The sequence below is a fragment of the Chelonia mydas genome, chromosome 3, assembly GCF_015237465.2.
Source record: "Chelonia mydas isolate rCheMyd1 chromosome 3, rCheMyd1.pri.v2, whole genome shotgun sequence".
Classification (NCBI taxonomy): Eukaryota; Metazoa; Chordata; order Testudines; family Cheloniidae; genus Chelonia; species Chelonia mydas.
Window position 1 is genome coordinate 111158983 of NC_057851.1, and position 17741 is coordinate 111176723.

At 44.4% G+C, this 17741-nt stretch overlaps 1 protein-coding gene across 3 annotated transcripts in view; it reads left to right on the top strand.

Annotated features, from left to right (window-relative positions):
* Positions 1–1704: 1704 nt before the first annotated feature.
* CCDC170 (coiled-coil domain containing 170) overlaps positions 1705–17741 on the top strand; it is a 74951-nt gene continuing 58914 nt past the window's right edge. For 2 of the 3 annotated variants that reach the window (XM_037895001.2, XM_037895002.2), the window contains exons 1-3: positions 1777–2040; positions 5638–5714; positions 13078–13105. In XM_037895001.2, the coding sequence (XP_037750929.1) occupies positions 1816–2040; positions 5638–5714; positions 13078–13105 (330 nt within the window). In that variant the 5' untranslated portion in view covers positions 1777–1815. Of the gene's footprint in view, positions 2041–5637; positions 5715–13077; positions 13106–17741 lie in introns of all 3 variants that reach the window. The other variant, XM_037895004.2, reaches the window with a different exon arrangement.

Below are 17741 nucleotides of genomic sequence, written 5' to 3' on the forward strand. Positions count from 1 at the left end.
ACTATAAGCCACTTTTTCCACTTGGGACCCAAAAGACACCCAAACAAAGGAGTGTATCATTTGGATAATGTCAAGAAACCAGAGATGGTGGTGGTTGATAGCGCTCAGTTTGAATCACTGGTCAGAGTGGGGTTTAATGCTTGCATCTGGGTATGCCTGTCTTCTCTTCCCTGAGCTATAAACATCCTTTTTCATGGATTTAAATGAAAGCTGGGATTTTCATGAGAGACAAGATGGGTGAGGTAATATCTTTCATTGGGTCAACTTCTGTTGGTAAGAGAGATGAGCTCTCTCACTTACACAGAGCTCTTTAGGCCATGAACCTAAAGCTGGGCCTTGTGAATCACCACCATTGCACAGCTCCTGGTACAGAGGAGTTGGCAACACAGTTGTCTTGCATGAGCTGAGACAAGAGGGATAGCTCAGTGGTTTGAGCATTGGCCTACTAAACCCAAAGTTGTCAGTTCAATCCTTGAGAGGGCCATTTAGGGATCTGGGGCAAAAATTGGGGATTGGTCCTGCTTTGAGCAGGAGGTTGGACTAGATGACGTCCTGAGGTCCCTTCCAACCGATATTCCATGAAAGCTGTGTTTACAGATCAAGGGCACCTGAGGCCAAAAAAGCAACCATCAGATTGTCTAGTCCCATGTTTCTCAAATGTGGCCACGAGGGGGCTTTTCTTGGGGCCACAGAGGTGATGGGGGGGGGGGGGGGGAAGGGGCCAAGAAGTCACCCCTCCCCTGGGGCTGCCAGCAGTGGTTGGGTGATAGAAAAGCTGGAGGAGCAGCCAGCCGCTGTCTGTTCCCCACCTTCCCAGGGATGGTGGGATTTGACTTCAACCCTGGGGTGCTGTGTGGCAGGCTACACCACAGGACTTTGGGCTCCATTCCCTGGCTGTTAGGTGGTGGGCTGTGCCTTTGAGCTCACCCTCCCCAGTTGCCCCGGCCCCTGCTGCCTCCCCTAATGCCCCACTGCTTCTGTAACCGCTTCCCCATCCAGGGCTTAATTTTTCCCAGGTCTTGCCGGGACGGAGCAAGTCTGCCATGAAAAGTAATATTTGTATGTTTGTTAATATCACTTTTCACAGTAGACTTAGTAGTTAGCAAGTCTTAAATAAATAAACCCAAACAAAGCAAAAGAAACAATAAGAAAATAAGACAAGAACGTACAAAGCGCCTTCTGTTTCTATTCTGCTTAGGCCACTAAAGACTAGAGACAACCGTACATTATTTTTATTACTGAGTGTGAAGTGAGCCGTAGCTCCTGAAAGCTTATGCTCAAATAAATTGGTTAGTCTCTAAGGTGCCACAAGTACTCCTTTTTGCGAATACAGACTAACACGGCTGCTACTCTAAGACCCCTACAGAAACACATTACAGTGATCTGACATGCACATTAATTTGTTTTTCCTAAAGTTAATTAAGTCTTTTAGGAAAATTTGTCAGGGTGGCCACCAAAACATTTGTTGTGAGAACCCCCGCTCCAGCCTGCCCCGCTTCACATCGCCGGCCAGTCGCCCCCCACCCGGCCCGGCCACGGAGTGGGGGGCGCAGCTGAGGCCGGCTCTGCACTACGGCAGCCGCGGCGCCAGGTGGGGCAGGAGCACCCAGCGACCAGCGCCCCCTCGGGCGCCTGCGGTGCGCAGAGCAGCTGGCTGGCGCCTGGCGGGGGACCTGCAGCCGCTCCGCTGGCCGCCGCGGCACCCAGAGCGCGGCCCGCGGGGCGCCCCGCCTCGGCCACGCCGACAGGGCAGCGCGATTTGGACACTTCTCGCGACAGCGACGGAAGCTCGGCCTCCTCAGTGTACGCGTCGCCATGGCGACCGCGGCCTGGGTAAGGTTCGGCGCTGCTGGCTGGCTGGGGGCGCGAGGACAGAGCGGCGGGGCGGGTTCGAATGGAACCGGCCGGAGCAGATCCCCGGGGACCATGAGCAGCAGCAGCAGCAGCAGCGACAGCAGGTCGCGCGCAGGGGCCGCCTGCTCCCGGCTCATTGACGTGACCAGCAACGCGGCGCTGCTGCCCGCCCCCCCCGCCGCGGAGGTACGGAGCCGCGTCCCTGCCCGCTTTGCACTGGCTGCGGGGCAGAGCCGGGCTTGGACGCAGCGTCCCGCCGCCTCCTGTTCCTATCAAGCTGCGCTGCCTGGGGCCAGCACCTTGCTCTTCTCTGCGCTCAGCGTCCCCTGTCTCCGGGATCTCACTGCTCCGTGGGGTCCTAAGGCTAGCCAGGGGGACGCTTCCTAGGCAGGCTGCATGTGTGGGGGGTGGGGATGGACTGAGCAGCGGGTCTCCAGTCTAGTTCCCTGGCCCTGGCCGCTGCAGAGCCGCGTCCCTCCTGGGAGCTTGGCTGCCTAGTGCAAGGGTGTCCCCCTCCCTGTGCCAGAACGAAGAGTTTATGCACAGTTGTGGAGTCACACTGTGAGTCAGAAGAAACCTTCCTAAAGAGCACCAGGAGTGCAGAAAACAAGAGGTGGGAAAGGGCTTTAGGGAGCCATCGCTGGGGCCAGGGAGCTGGGCTTTGACTGCAGGGGCCTGGGGACCTGGAGGTAGCCAAGTGCCCGGCTGCTGATCAGTGCACTCTGGCACCCCCCAGGTGTTAGGTGGTGCGTTCCTACCTACAGTGACAGAAAAGCTGTGCCTCCGTGACAGGACTGTGCCCATAGCTATGCCAGTAGAGTCTCCATAGTGTAAACGGAGTCACAGGTGGTGCACCAGAGCAAGCAGCTGCTTCTCACTGGAGGGAGGCACAAATTGGGCTGGGGAGCAGAACCAAAGGCCAGAGCTGAGCAACAGAACTCCTGGCTGACTCTGGCCTCTGCTGCATGCAGGTCCTCAGCCTCACTGTAGGGTCCCAGTGAGCATCCCAACCTCCTCATCCCCATTTTAACTAATCCTTTACTAATCCAGCACCTTTTGTCACATGATATTTACTTAAAATTTTTAAATAACCCCACAACCCTCCCAAAATTAAAAAAGGCGTCAACCTGCATTTCGTTGTAATTTTATGTTCCTTTCAAATACGTTTCTATATTTGCTGTATGCAGCTGTGACACATAGGTTTTAGCCCTTACTCTAGTCAGGATGAGTATACTCACTCTCAGTTGAAGACCTGTTACCCCTTTATTGCCTTTGCCATTTCTGAAAACCATTCTCCATCCTGACTCTTATGATGTGTGCTCCCACCTATGCCATATATTTCAAGGCGTGGCTTTTTTTAGTCTCTGGAAGATCTGTGGGTTTAAGAGGTATAACAGCAAATGCATGCATGTAGATGATTTCCTACAGAAAGGAGGTGAGATAGATTGAAGATCTTCTGTACACACTACTAACACTATACTCCTTGCAGATGATTGACCTTGCCTAGTTTATCTCATGGTAAAACTACAATGTCCTCTCTCCTCTGGGATTTTACAGTGGGGTTGCTAATGCGTATTAATTATCATGTGGCAAAACACACCCTTGTTTAGCAATGTAGACAAAGCCTTAGACAAGAACATGCAATCCAGCTCACCTAGAGCTGATAGAAACCTTACCTGTTCTAGTGACTCCCCGATGTAGTGGTTCTCAGACTATGTTCCATCGCATAAGAGGATCTGCAAAGACGTTCTACAGATCCTTGGCAGTTCCCAGGTTCATATTTTTGTGTGTAGAATTTCTTTGCCTCTTTTCGAATCCATCCCTGCTTCTAGATACTGCTAAACCAGCATTTCTAGACTCAGTTCACTTTTATCTCCAGTTTTAAAATGTACTTTTGAAGAATAATTTCATTTTTTCCCCACTGGAAGCCTCCAGATTGATACATACATCAGGAATAAAAAGAAATAAATAAAAAAATCTCCAATGAAGATGCTCCTGAAGTCAGTGACAGAGGATTTACAAACTTGGGAAAAAAGCTAATCCTTGATTTTAACACCAGCAAAATTAGAAGTGAGGAGGGTCTGTGCAGTTTTAATTGCAATTAATGTGTTTGAGATGGGGCATGAATTTTGGAAAAATTTGGGCATAGTTTCTTCAAGTTCAAGAAATTCTAGTCTAGTGCCTTCATCCTGATGTTTCCAAGATAGAATGGCTAATTTCTAACTGCCTCAAAGCTGTCCTATTGATCTGTTAGCCAGTTTTCAGACATTTCAGAGGGGAAAAAAGATAGCTTTTTATTTAATTGCTTATTTCTGTGGAGGATTAGTGACATTCATTTTAATACTTCAAAATGCAACTACAAGTTCCCTTTTTGTTTCAGTTTTTAGTTTCACCTCATCATTTTGTCAATTTTAACAGCTGCATTACTTCATATACTACAAAGCAGTAGAGATATTTGGTTCAATGATTTAAATAAAGTCTGACTGATCATTAAAACTTATCTTTACAAATTCAAGGACAAAAATTTTTCTTATTAAATGTTGCAAAAGGGAGTATCTTCAGTGTGCTAGGAATTTACTTGTGTTATCCAAGGCTTTTCTTCATTGCGTTTCTTTATCATTCTTCCAACTCATTCCTTTGAAACTGTGGTATGATGGCTTTGATGTGAAGTTAAAGGTGAGGCTCAAGGATATTGCTTGGAAATGAAACCAATTGCCTGCTAAAGCAATAGCAAAAAGTGTAGTTAATATAGAAGTCCATCATTTTAACAATACTTTATTCAGTAAGAAAAACAGCCATTAATAGGTGATACTCAGCTATTCACTGACTTTTGTTAACAGTGGGATGTGATTTTTGTATTGCACTAAATTGTTTTGTTGCTCTGCTTAGAATTTTTGTTTTTCAACATTCTGAAGTCTGTTGCCATTTTAGTAAATACAGCTTTCAACCTGTTAGAAAACTGTTTTCAGCAGCATGAATTTTTAATATTTTAGAATTGATAGCAAAAAAAAAAATATAAAAATGATCTGTAACTAGGTGACTTCTAAATGAAGAACATACTTAAAATTACTTTTACAGGCATTGCAAAAGTATATGTAATAATTGTGACGGATCAGAGCTGGTGGAGTAGAGAGAGATGTGGGACTGGACCCTTAAAATTTATACTGTGCACAAGCCAACTATATATTCATAAGTATATATCTGTTCAGTGTAATGCAAGACATAGAAGGCATGAAACAAAGAGGATATTAGAATAGAATATTGGCACTGTTAGAGTGTCCATCACCTTTGTGGTCTCTCCTCCATTTACAAATCTCTCATTAACACTAATTTATTCTACAAAGCCTTATATTGTTGTCCACCAACCAATAGATAAAACAAAGAAAACAAGTGAAACTGCATGTGAGCAAGCGGTGATTTTCTGCACAGTAACTTGCTTTTGCTGCATTTCATTCCTCTGACCCTTTGTCTGCTGGCAGCAAGATCTGAACTCTGTTTCCATATTTGTTTTTTAAAGCATATAAAACATGTTGATCTCAAAGTTATTACAAATAATAAATTTTTCAGCTTTTCCACAGCATTTATTTCACAAAACTGTTGAAACAAAGCAGCAGGGGGACCCATTTCACCAATTTTTTTCTTTTTACTTCATCCCTTAATTAATCAAGTCTTTACAAGAAGATGTAAGAAGTTGTTATAAAAGTTGAAATACCAGTATTTTCATAATTGTCTTGAGATAACTGCTGTTCTTAACCATGGTAAACAGTTATTTGTCACATTTAGGTTCAAGATCAACTCACCATAATGAAGAGACAAGTGGAAGAGAGAGTGAATTTAAATGCTATCTGCAGTGCTGGAAGGTAAAAATAACATTTTGGTTGCTATGTGACTTTCTTTTGAGCATATTAAACAACTTTGAATTAGGCTTGTTATTAAATAAACAACAGTGGAGAATGATGTCCAACAACATCTTATAATGACAACAGCAGACTGAGCAGGACTTATCGTCAGAAGAGAAACACTGAAAATGCCAGAAGTAATTGATATTATTCACCTGGACTATTGTTTTTAGGTTATGCTTGTTTCAGAAAAGACACAGTGATGTTAGAAAAAGTCCAGAGAAGCACATCAAAAATAATCAGAGGATTGGCAGGAATTACAAGCTAAAAGTTAGGTCTTTTTGGAAAGGAAAAGACTAACTGGGTAGGTGGACTTGATTGTGACGATGAAGGATATAGTGAAAAGTGATCATAGAATCATAGAACATCAGGGTTGGAAGGGACCTCAGGAGGTCATCTAGTCCAACCCCCTGCTTGAAGCAGGACCAATCCCCAACTAAATCATCCCAGCCAGAGCTTTGTCAAGCCTGACCTTAAAACCTTCTAAGGAAGGAGATTCCACCACCTCCCTAGGTAATGCATTCCAGTGTTTCACCACTCTCCTAGTGAAAAAGTTTTTCCTAACATCCAACCTAAACCTCCCCCACTGCAACTTGAAATCATTACTCCTCATTCTGTCATCTGCTACCACTGAGAACAGTCTAGATCCATCCTCTTTGGAACCCCCTTTCAGGTAGTTGAAAGCAGCTATCAAATCCTCCCTCATTCTTCTCTTCCGCAGACTAAACAATCCCGGTTCCCTTAGCTTCTCCTCATAAGTCATGTGTTCCAGTCCCCTAATCATTTTTGTTGTCCTCCGCTGGACGTTTTCCAATTTTTCCACATCCTTCTTGTAGTGTGGGGCCCAAAACTGGACACAGTACTCCAGATGAGGCCTCACCAATGTCGAATAGAGGGGAACGATCACATCCCTCGATCTGCTGGCAATGCCCCCACTTATACAGCCCAAAATACCATTGGCCTTCTTGGCAATAAGGGCACGCTGTTGATTCATAACCAGCTTCTTGTCCACTGCAACCCCTAGGTCCTTTTCTGCAGAACTGCTGCCTCGCCATTTAGTCCCTAGTCTGTAGCGGTGCATGGGATTCTTCCGTCCTAAATGCAGGACTCTGCACTTGTCCTTGTTGAACCTCATCAGATTTCTTTTGGCCCAATCCTCTAATTTGTCTAGGTCCCTCTCTATACTATCCCTACCCTCCAGCATATCTACCTCTCCTCCCAGTTTAGGGTAATCTGCAAATTTGCTGAGGGTGCAATCCACGCCATCCTCCAGATCATTAATGAAGATATTGAACAAAACCGGCCCCAGGACTGACCCTTGGGGCACTCTGCTTGATACCGGCTGCCAACTAGACATGGAGCCATTGATCACTACCCTTTGAGCCCGACAATCTAGCCAGCTTTCTATCCACCTTAGCGTCCATTCATCCAGCCCATACTTTTTTAACTTGCTGGCAAGAATACTGTGGGAGACCGTGTCAAAAGCTTTGCTAAAGTCAAGGAACAACACGTCCACTGCTTTCCCCTCATCCACAGAGCCAGTTTTCTTGTCACGGAAGGCAATTAGATTAGTCAGGCATGACTTGCCCTTGGTGAATCCATGCTGACTGTTCCTGATCACTTTCCTCTCCTCTAAGTGCTTCAGAATTGATTCCTTGAGGACCTGCTCCATGATTTTTCCAGGGACTGAGGTGAGGCTGACTGGCCTGTAGTTCCCAGGATCCTCCTCCTTCCCTTTTTTAAAGATGGGCACGACAGTAGCCTTTTTCCAGTCATCCGGGACCTCCTCCGATCACCATGAGTTTTCAAAGATAATGGCCAATGGTTCTGCAGTCACATCCGCCAGCTCCTTTAGCAGTGTCGGATGCAGCGCATCCGGCCCCATGGACTTGTGCTCGTCCAGCTTTTCTAAATAGTCCTGAACCACTTCTTTCTCCACAGAGGGCTGGTCACCTCCTCCCCATGCTGTGCTGCCCAGTGCAGCAGTCTGGGAGCTGACCTTGTTCGTGAAGACAGAAGCAAAAATAGCATTGAGTACGTTAGCTTTTTCCACATCCTCTGTCACTAGGTTGCCTCCCCCATTCAGTAAGGGGCCCACACTTTCCTTGACTTTCTTCTTGTTGCTAACATACCTGAAGAAACCCTTCTTGTTACTCTTAACATCTCTTGCTAGCTGCAACTCCAAGTGTGATTTGGCCTTCCTGATTTCACTTCTGCATGCCTGAGCAATATTTTTATACTCTTCTCTGGTCATTTGTCCAATCTTCCACTTCTTATAAGCTTCTTTTTTGTGTTTAAGATCAGCACTGTTAAGCCAAGCTGGTCGCCTGCCATATTTACTATTCTTTCTACACATCGGGATGGTTTGTCCCTGTAACCTCAATAAGGATTCTTTAAAATACAGCCAGCTCTCCTGGACTCCTTTTCCCCCATGTTATTCTCCCAAGGGATCCTGCCCATCAGTTCCCTGAGGTTGTCAAAATCTGCTTTTCTGAAGTCCAGGGTCTGTATTCTGCTGCTCTCCTTTCTTACCTGTGTCAGGATCCTGAACTGAACCATCTCATGGTCACTGCCTCCCAGGTTCCCATCCACTTTTTCTTCCCCTACTAATTCTTCCCGGTTTGTGAGCAGCAGGTCAAGAAGAGCTCTGCCCCTAGTTGGTTCCTCCAGCACTTGCACCAGAAAATTGTCCCCTGCACTTTCCAAAAACTTCCTGGATTGTCTGTGCACCGGTGTATTGCTCTCCCAGCAGATATCAGGGTGATTGAAGTCTCCCATGAGAACCAGGGCCTGCGATCTAGTAACTTCCGTTAGTTGCCGGAAGAAAGCCTCATCCACCTCATCCCCCTAGTCCAGTGGTCTATAGCAGACTCCCACCACGACATCACCCTTGTTGCTCACGCTTCTAAACTTAATCCAGAGACACTCAGGTTTTTCTACAGTTTCATACCGGAGCCCTGAGCAGTCATACTGCTCCCTTACATACAGTGCAACTCCCCCACCTTTTCTGCCCTGCCTGTCCTTTCTGAACAGTTTGTATCCATCCATGACAGTACTCCAGTCATGTGAGTTATCCCACTAAGTCTCTGTTATTCCAATCACATCATAATTCCTTGACTGTGCCAGGACTTCCAGTTCTCCCTGCTTGTTTCCCAGGCTTCTTGCATTTGTGTATAGGCACTTGAGATAACTTGTTGTTTGTCCTGCTTTCTTAGTATGAGGCAGGAGCCCTCCCCTTTCACGTTCTCCTGCTCGTGCTTCCTCCCAGTATCCCACTTCCCCACTTACCTCAGGGCTTTGGTTTCCTTCCCCCGGTGAACCTAGTTTAAAGCCCTTCTCACTAGGTTAGCCAGCCTGCTCGCAAAGATGCTCTTCCCTCTCTTCATTAGGTGGAGCCCGTCTCTGCCTAGCTTTCCTTCTTGGAACACCATCCCATGGTCAAAGAATCCAAAGCCTTCTCTCTGACACCACCTGCATAGCCATTCGTTGACTTCCACGATTTGACGGTCTCTACCCAGGCCTTTTCCTTCTATTGGGAGGATGGATGGAAACACCACTTGTGCCTCAAACTCCTTTATCCTTCTTCCCAGAACCACGTAGTCCGCAGTGATCCGCTCAAGGTCATTCTTGGCAGTATCATTGGTACCCACGTGGAGAAGCAGGAAGGGGTAGCGATCCGAGGGCTTGATGAGTCTCGGCAGTCTCTCCGTCACATTGTGAATCCTGGCTCGTGGCAAGCAGCATACTTCTCGGTTTTCCCGGTCGGAGCGACAGATAGATGACTCAGTCCCCCTGAGGAGAGAGTCCCCGACCACCACCACCACCCGCCGCCTCCTCTTCGGAGCGGTGGTCGTGGAACCCCCATCCCTAGGACAAAAAGAAAAGGAGGACTTGTGGCACCTTAGAGACTAACCAATTTATTTGAGCACAAGCTTTCGTGAGCTACAGCTCACTTCATTGGATGCATTCAGTGGAAAATACAGTGAGGAGGTTTATATACACAAATCTCCTCACTGTATTTTCCACTGAATGCATCCGATGAAGTGAGCTGTAGCTCACGAAAGCTTATGCTCAAATAAATTGGTTAGTCTCTAAGGTGCCACAAGTACTCCTTTTCTTTTTGCGAATACAGACTAACACGGCTGCTACTCTGATCCCTAGGACAGTGCATCTCATGCCTTCCAATCGGCGGAGTCTCCTTCTGTTCCCTTCCCTCAGATGTATCATCTAGTCCACTCTCCGCATTAGTACCAGTGGAGAGAACATGAAAATGGTTGCTTACCTGTATCTGCGCTGCTGGTACATGGATGCTCCCCTTTCGTCTTCTGGAAGTCACATGCTGCCAAATTTCTTCACCGTCCTCCTGTCCCCGCTGCGCAGCCTGCTCTGAATCTTCAGAACGTTGTGCCCGTAGAAGGATATCCTGACATCTGTCCAGGAAATCTTCAGTTTCTCTTATGCAACGCAGGGTTGATACTTGTTTTTCCAGACCTTGAACCTTCTCTTCCAATATGGAGACCAGCTTGTACTTTGTACAGACAAAGTCACTTCTGTCCTGTGGAAGAAAGACAAACATGGCACATCCAGTGCAGGTCACAACAGCTGAACGCTCCCCGTCTATATTACCTTCCTTCTACAAACTTCCTCAGGAGTTGTAGTAACTACTCAGAGAAGCCGGCAAGATGTAAGCCTCAGTGGGCTCTCCCCGGGAAAACTCCCTCTGTTAGCCTCTCTGCCGTTCGCCACTCAGCTGGTTCGCAGCTGACTGGCTTTTTATAACAGTCAGGCCCACTCAAGGCTCACCTGGAACAAAGCACTCCCAAATCACACTTTTCAAACAAACAGCCAATCAAGCACACAGTCAAACTGTCCCCACAACAGACACTCAGATACTCACCAACACAGCCTCCCTAATGCAGCCCTTAGCGTACCTCCTCTCAACAGATCCCAGGCAAACTCCCTCTGTTAGCCTCTCTGCTGTTCGCCGCAATCAGACATTGTTTTCACCCTTTTCCATAATTTGAAAATAAAGAGGATAAAACTGAAATGTAGTAATTGCAAAATAAACAGAAAATATTTATGTACACGGCATATGGCATATTGCCAACTCCTGCAATTTTATCACTTGTCTTACAATATTTGTCTTTTTTTTCATAGAACCCTAACTTGTGAAGTCAAGTGGTTATATGAAAATCTCAGCTGTATTTTTATAAGTTAAGTTTCTAGACTTGACGGTTGCAGAGAAAAGTTTCAAAATGTGAACCCCTCCCTACACCCGAAAGGCTCAGAAATCAGAAGGCAAAATAACCCCAAATTTGTTGGTTTAAAATCATGAGATTTTTGGGAAAATATTTTATAATTTTTTGAGACTCATGATTTTTGGATGCCTGGGGTTGTCAAGTCTGTAATAAGTTTATGTAATTGACTCTGTAAGAGGAGTTGTTGTAGCTGTGTTGGTCCCAGGATATTAGAAAGACAAGGTGAGTGAGGTAATAATCTTTTATTTGACCGACTGTTGTGGTGAGAGAGACAAGCATGAAAGATATTGCCTCAGCCACCTTAGAATTCCTTCTTCCTCCACCTTAACAAAAGAGGGGCATTCAGCAGTGCAGAAACTGTCAAGGCCAGGATTTCTCAAAAGGCAGTATATGCAACCACAGATGACATGCCTGCTGCAGTCATGTGATACATGGATTGGTTTATCAGAGTAGAATCCATTATAACTACACTGACTAATATTATAAGGGTGTTACACTAAGTACTTTTGAGTTTTAGATCTCATATGCTAGATTTTAAAGTTTGAGAACTGTTGGTCTAGGTGTAATATTATTATTTTGCTTTAATATCCAACATTTCTGGGCCCTTTACTCCAGGTAGAATGACCAAAGTTGAATGAAAGGGCCCTAAAAGGTATGGATTTGGCTCTGGGAGAATTCTGGCACAGGCACTGAGGAAGACAGCTAGTGCAATTAGGGAAGACAGCCATAGGCTGTCCTCTGGGGTACGCTTGCAAGACCTGGTGTGCATGTGTATCGGTGGTGGGGGGGGAGAAGCACTGTCACTCATAGGCTGTCAGGGACAGGCTGCCATGATTTCGACAGACCCTTTTCCCAAAGCAGTCTAGAATCAGGACTGTGCAAGAAGGCTTAAAACCACATTAACCTCCACTTTCTCTGTCTGCACTGCAAAAAAGGGTGTGTTCTTAACTCAGGTTAGCTAATCAACATTAACCAGCTCTGGTTAAAATATCAGTGAAGACATGGCAATTTAGCTTTTAACTTGAGTTAAGAGCTCAAGTTCAACCCCTAGCTGTTCTACAGGCTATCTCAAGTTAAAAGCCAAATTGCCATATCTTGGCTGCTATTTTAATCAGTGTTAGGTAATGCAGGGTAGATAGCCAAATTAAGAACACACTTTTTTTTTGCAGTGTAGACATACCATCAGAGGTGCAGCCCAGAATCTCACCCCTCCTATTGCCCTAACTTTTCAGAATGAGCCCCTTTTTAATTCACATGTGTGTCCATGAATATGAATGTAATTAAAAATAGAAACACTGTCTGCATAACTCTTCTTTATTTTGTTAAATATGAATCTGGTATGACATAGAAGGTGAACCTTTGGGTTTAGCAATACTAGTCAGCTTTTCCCCTTTCTTTTTATTTGTTTATTTAATTGTAGTAAGACCCAATGGTTCCAATCAGTCTTGAGACCCAGTGTACTAAGGCATTGTACAAATACATAGGCACAACCAGTCCCTGCCCCAAGAACTTGCAATCTAAAAAGCATAAAAACTGATAAATGGTGGCGGAAAGGGATGCAACATACAAATTACAGCTTATGGTTAAGGTTGACCCATGTCATGTTTATTGCATGGATTTTATTTTTTGTTTTGATTTTATTTGTGCCGGAGGGTTTAAGTGGGAAATTGGGTAAAAAGAAGAGGGGTGAAATTGATGGGGTGAGAAGAGGAACGAAAGAGTAAAGATCGGAGGGGAGAGAGGAAAGGAGGTGACTGGACAAAAGTGGTCATGTAACTGGAGCAGAGATCATTGGCCATGTGAAGAGGACTATCATGACAGTTGGTAGACAAGGATCTGAAGGCTGCTCTGGCTGCTATTGGAGGGCTTCTGGTGGCTGGGGCCTTTGATGGGCTGCTACGGAAGCTCTCCCTACACCTGCTGTCTCCTGCTATTATGCCCTTATTTTGTTGATGGAAGAACAGGAAATAGGTCAGTAGAACAGATTTATGAGAATTCTCAGATATGCTATATTTTGATATCAAGCATTTTTTTTTCAATTCTTTTTCTCACATTTGTTTTATTAGAAACAAAGGAAGAACAGAGGCACGAAAGGTTAGTGAGTCATTTTTTATTTCTATTGTACTAGCAATCGAAGTGTGCTATTTGCTTTTCAAATACAGAGGAAGATGTCATCCCTGTTCTGAACAGCATGCAGTCGAAACAGACAAAGTGTTGGGGAAAGGGATACAATGTACCCGCTGGTCAATTAGGATGATGGGTGACACTTGGCTTATGGAGGTTTTTTTTTATTGTTTTGATGTATATTTTATATATTTGTTTCACTAATATTAGGGATTTTGGGAGGGCAGTAGTTGGGTTTGAAGTGAGAGTGAAGAATGGTGGGGAAGGGGTTGTGTGAATTAAAGAAAGAAAGATGGCAAAAACATAATGGGAAGAGACTGATGGTGGGCAGCTAAAGTATTGCAGTCATATCAAAGGGGAGGGGAGTGTAACAAGGTGATCTACCTTCTTCAGGAGGTGGATCTGGTGATCCACCTTTTTCAGGAGGTGGTGGAGCCCTGCATAAAACTACTGAAGTTCTGCTGACTCACTGTGGCAGGTGCAGCTTGCCGACTCAACCCTTTATATAAGGAAGATGAGAGTGGCTCTTCGTAACAGGAAACTGGGGCCTAGGTCAGATAGGTCTCTACAGGAGAAACCATAGGAACACCGTAGGCTGAGGTTTACGTTTTTGTTGTGTGATCGGCCAGTAAAGCCAAAACTCCCAGGAAAAGGGGTATGTTTAGATTAAAAAGAGTTTGTAGATTCTGTTCCGGGCATGATGTGTTGTGTGGGGGTGTCCACCTGCTTGCACTTGGAATGAAGGGGGACAGCAGTGAAAGGTATTATAGCAAATGAAATAAATATACATCAAGAGTTCAAGTTACAGAGTTGAGCGAATGATGATATGTGAAGGCTTCTCCTGGCAGCTGCTGCTGCTGCCCATGTAAAGGAGTTGTAGGAGAGGTTTCTGGGTCCAGTATAATGGGCTTGTTCCCCTGGAACTGGCGGGCGGGGGGAGGTTGGAAGGCGCTGACTTTACCCCTTACCCCTTTGGCTGTAGCTGGTCTTGGGATTTCCATAGTCCACTTGAAATTGCTGCTGCTGTTTCCCATGTGGAAGGGACAGGAGAGGCATCTGTTACGTGTGTTTTATATGGATTGGATTGTTTTCATTTAGCTTTAATGACTTGAATTTTATTGATCTGCGTTGGAGACACTTCATCTGAACTGAATTATACCATGCAAATCTTGGATGAGTGACCTGTTTTTAAAACTCGCTTGTAGTTATTATTTAAAAATGTTATTTCATTTTGTTTGCACCAGCCTGTGGAGAACAGAATGAATGGTAGAGATTAGGCATTATGCAAGTGAGCTTTTCTGTTCTTGTTTGAGGGAGTGCCAGATCTGCTTAATATACTTTTAAAATCTCTCAGTCACTCATGATTAGCTAACTGCTTGGCAGTGGTATGGATCACCAGTCAGGTTTGTGCATACTGAGTAGCAAAATGTAGAAATTAATGTGTTTACTTAATGTGTACACAAATATACATATTCACCCCCCAAAACCCGTATGAATATATATAGAAAATCCACCTGGACATTAATATAGTAGTTCCAACTTTTCCAATCTCTAGTGCCACAATGATCATTAGGAGCAGATTGAGAAAAGTATTTAGGTGGCTAAAGATGCAGATAGATACTTAGGACTTGGCTACACTTGCGAGTTACAGTGCAATAAAGGAGCCCTGGGTGCACTAGCTCACTACCCGTCCACACTGGCAAGGCACGTAGAGCGCTCTGTCTCTGCGGCTACAGCGCTGCGAGTGGGATAACGTTTGCTGCACCCTCGCTGGAGCGCCATGGCGCCAGTGTGATCGAGGTGTTGCTTTACTGCACTCTGATCAGCCTCCGGAAATGTCCCATAATCCCCTTAAGTCAGGTGGCCACTCTTGTCATTGTTTAGAATTGGCTGTAGGAATGCGGAAATGCCCTTTGACAGCTCCGTTTCTGACAGTCAGCTGCTTATCTGCTCCAAGACAAAGCAACCATTAGTGTGGAATGCTGTATGTGAGAGAGAGAGAGGTGGTGGGGGGAAGGAGGCATCTGCTGCTGTCTGAACTTACAAGACAGCATGCTGACATGCTCTCAGCTCCCCCAAAAAACCACTCTGTCTCCCCCCACATACACACTACACACTCCCTGTCACACTCCACCCCACCTCCCCCATTTGAAAAGCACGTTGCAGCCACTTGCATGCTGGGATAGCTGCCCATAATGCACCGCTCCCAATGCCGCTGCAAGTGCCGCAAATGTGGCCACGCCAGTGCGCTTGAAGCGGTCAATGTGGGCAGACTGCAGCGCTTTCCCTACTGCGCTCTACGAAGGCTGGTTTAACTCAAAGCGCTCTACGTCTGCAAGTGTAGCCATGCCTTTAGAGGGATTTTCAAAAGTGCTTGAGTTAGGAGCTATCTTCCATTAACTTTAATCTGAGTTAGGTGCCGAACCTACTGAGGGACTGTTGTAAATACCTCGGGTGTCTGTCTGCATCTTAGCCACCTAAATACGTTTGTCAATCTGTCCCTAAATGAACAGTGCAGGTTTTAGATCCTCAGGCAGTAAGGCATTTTTGTATTGCTGAGGATCAGGGATCTTCCTCTAGAACAATACTCTCTTATTTTGTGCTGTATTAATCAGTTTGATGAGACACCTATGTAATGATGTCAGAGAATAAGAGATGGTGACTAAATTTATTCATTTTATGTTTGTTTAGAGGAGAGAAGAGAAATTCACAGTAATATGAAATTCAGCCCGAAGAGATGGTGATATTACTGTTTCATTTGTTGGTATTGTGGTAGTGCCTAGAAGCCCAAAGCACGGACTAGGGCTCTGTTATAGTGACTGTTGTATGCATATGGAAAAAAAATTAAATCCCTGTCCTAAAAATCTGAACACATGGTGTTAGACAACTCGTGGAGTAAAACAGGAGAGAGGATGGTAGCAGATAAGTGATTATAATAAGTAGCAGGCATAGTATGGTAGCAAGTACAGGATTCTGGGAAAACCACTGCCCTATGGAGGTGTAATTTCTAAAGCACACTGTGTTGCTGGGTAGGCCTGCTGGCATGCACTAAAGGTTCCCTCTTGTACTTTAACTTAGTGCTCTTTGAACCAGTACGTTAAAGGGCATTAGGGAACATTACAAAGAGATTACTCATTACAGAACGACTGTAATGAGTAATGTAAAAAATAATATACATTACTCATTCTAGTATATACAGAGAGAGCAAGCCCTGAAAACACCCAATTTTTGGACATTACATCAAACAAAAATTGCAAAAAGTAAACCCCAAAATATGAAATTAATAAACCAAAAAAACCAACCAACACAGAAGTCCCGATTATAAGCTATAATGTCAGTATTTACTCTTTCAACACCAGAGTATGTAGTTTTCACTTGTGTACGTGCTTTGATCATCAAACAAAACTAGTTACTAAGTACATTAGCAGGGTGTTTTGATTCTTTGTATTCACTACAACATCAAAGCAATGAAAACTCTTTACGTTGTCGTTGGAAAGATACAGTGTTGTTATCAGCCTTGTGCTTTTTATAGTTTCTCCAAAACTGTGCCAGGCAGTTGAGTGACAAGAACAAGCCCTTTGTGTGTTAAAAGACTGACATTTGACCAACGAGCAAATGTGGCATTATTTCATCTAGATAATTTATTTTGTGACTTTTCCCAAGATACTAATCCTTAGCAGGCTGATGTTTTTCTAAACTACTAATTAAAATATGCATTGGAGAAGAACGTGTGTGCATCCATGTGGTGATGACAGTCATGACAAATTCCAGAGACATGTAATAAATCACATTTATCTTTAACTTTTGGCTGCCTCATGTGTACCTAAATACGTTTGCCTGCATTCTACCCACTACTCTGTCACCCCTAGGACTGCTAAATTCCTCAACTCTCATCAACTCCAAAGTTTTCTTAAAACAAGCTGCCACAGAAATGTTTTGACCTTTCCCCCTTGAATATGAAATTCACTGTTACCCCCAAAATAATGTCCCTCCTCAGAAGTAGGAGGGATAATATTCCGTCTTGCACCAGTGACAGATTTCACTAATCTCTTGTGACCCATTGAGGAAAAAAGAGCTTTATATAATTGAAAAGCTCTGCATTCCCTCTTTCTAGTGAGATACATAGCGCTTGTTTCTTGCCTTGGTTTAAATAGTAACCTATTATTTGCAATATTATTACCTGTAGAAAACCTTTATAGTAGTTTTTAGAGATTTTTTAAAATATATTCGTTATCATTTTCCTTTCCCTCTTGGGCTTGTACATTTGGATTTAAATGATAAGTGAGTCTGACTTTACAAGCAGAGGGATACAAAAATCATATCAAAAGAAAATTTAAATATCTCAAAACAGTTGCTTAGGATGTCATGCATAAATTTAATATCTTCACCACTTGTGACTGATGTGCATAATCCTAAACTCAGGCTCAGAAAATACACCACTGCATGTGTTTTCTCTATTATAGCTGAATTGCCAGTGCCAGCTGTAAGGTTGCCTGTGTGTTTCTACTGTGAACTCCCTTTTTCATTTACTCATCACTCTTTCAAGTTAGGAGAGAGACGTATGGACACAAAATTCAAAGGTGCAATTTGGCATGCATTGGGTTTG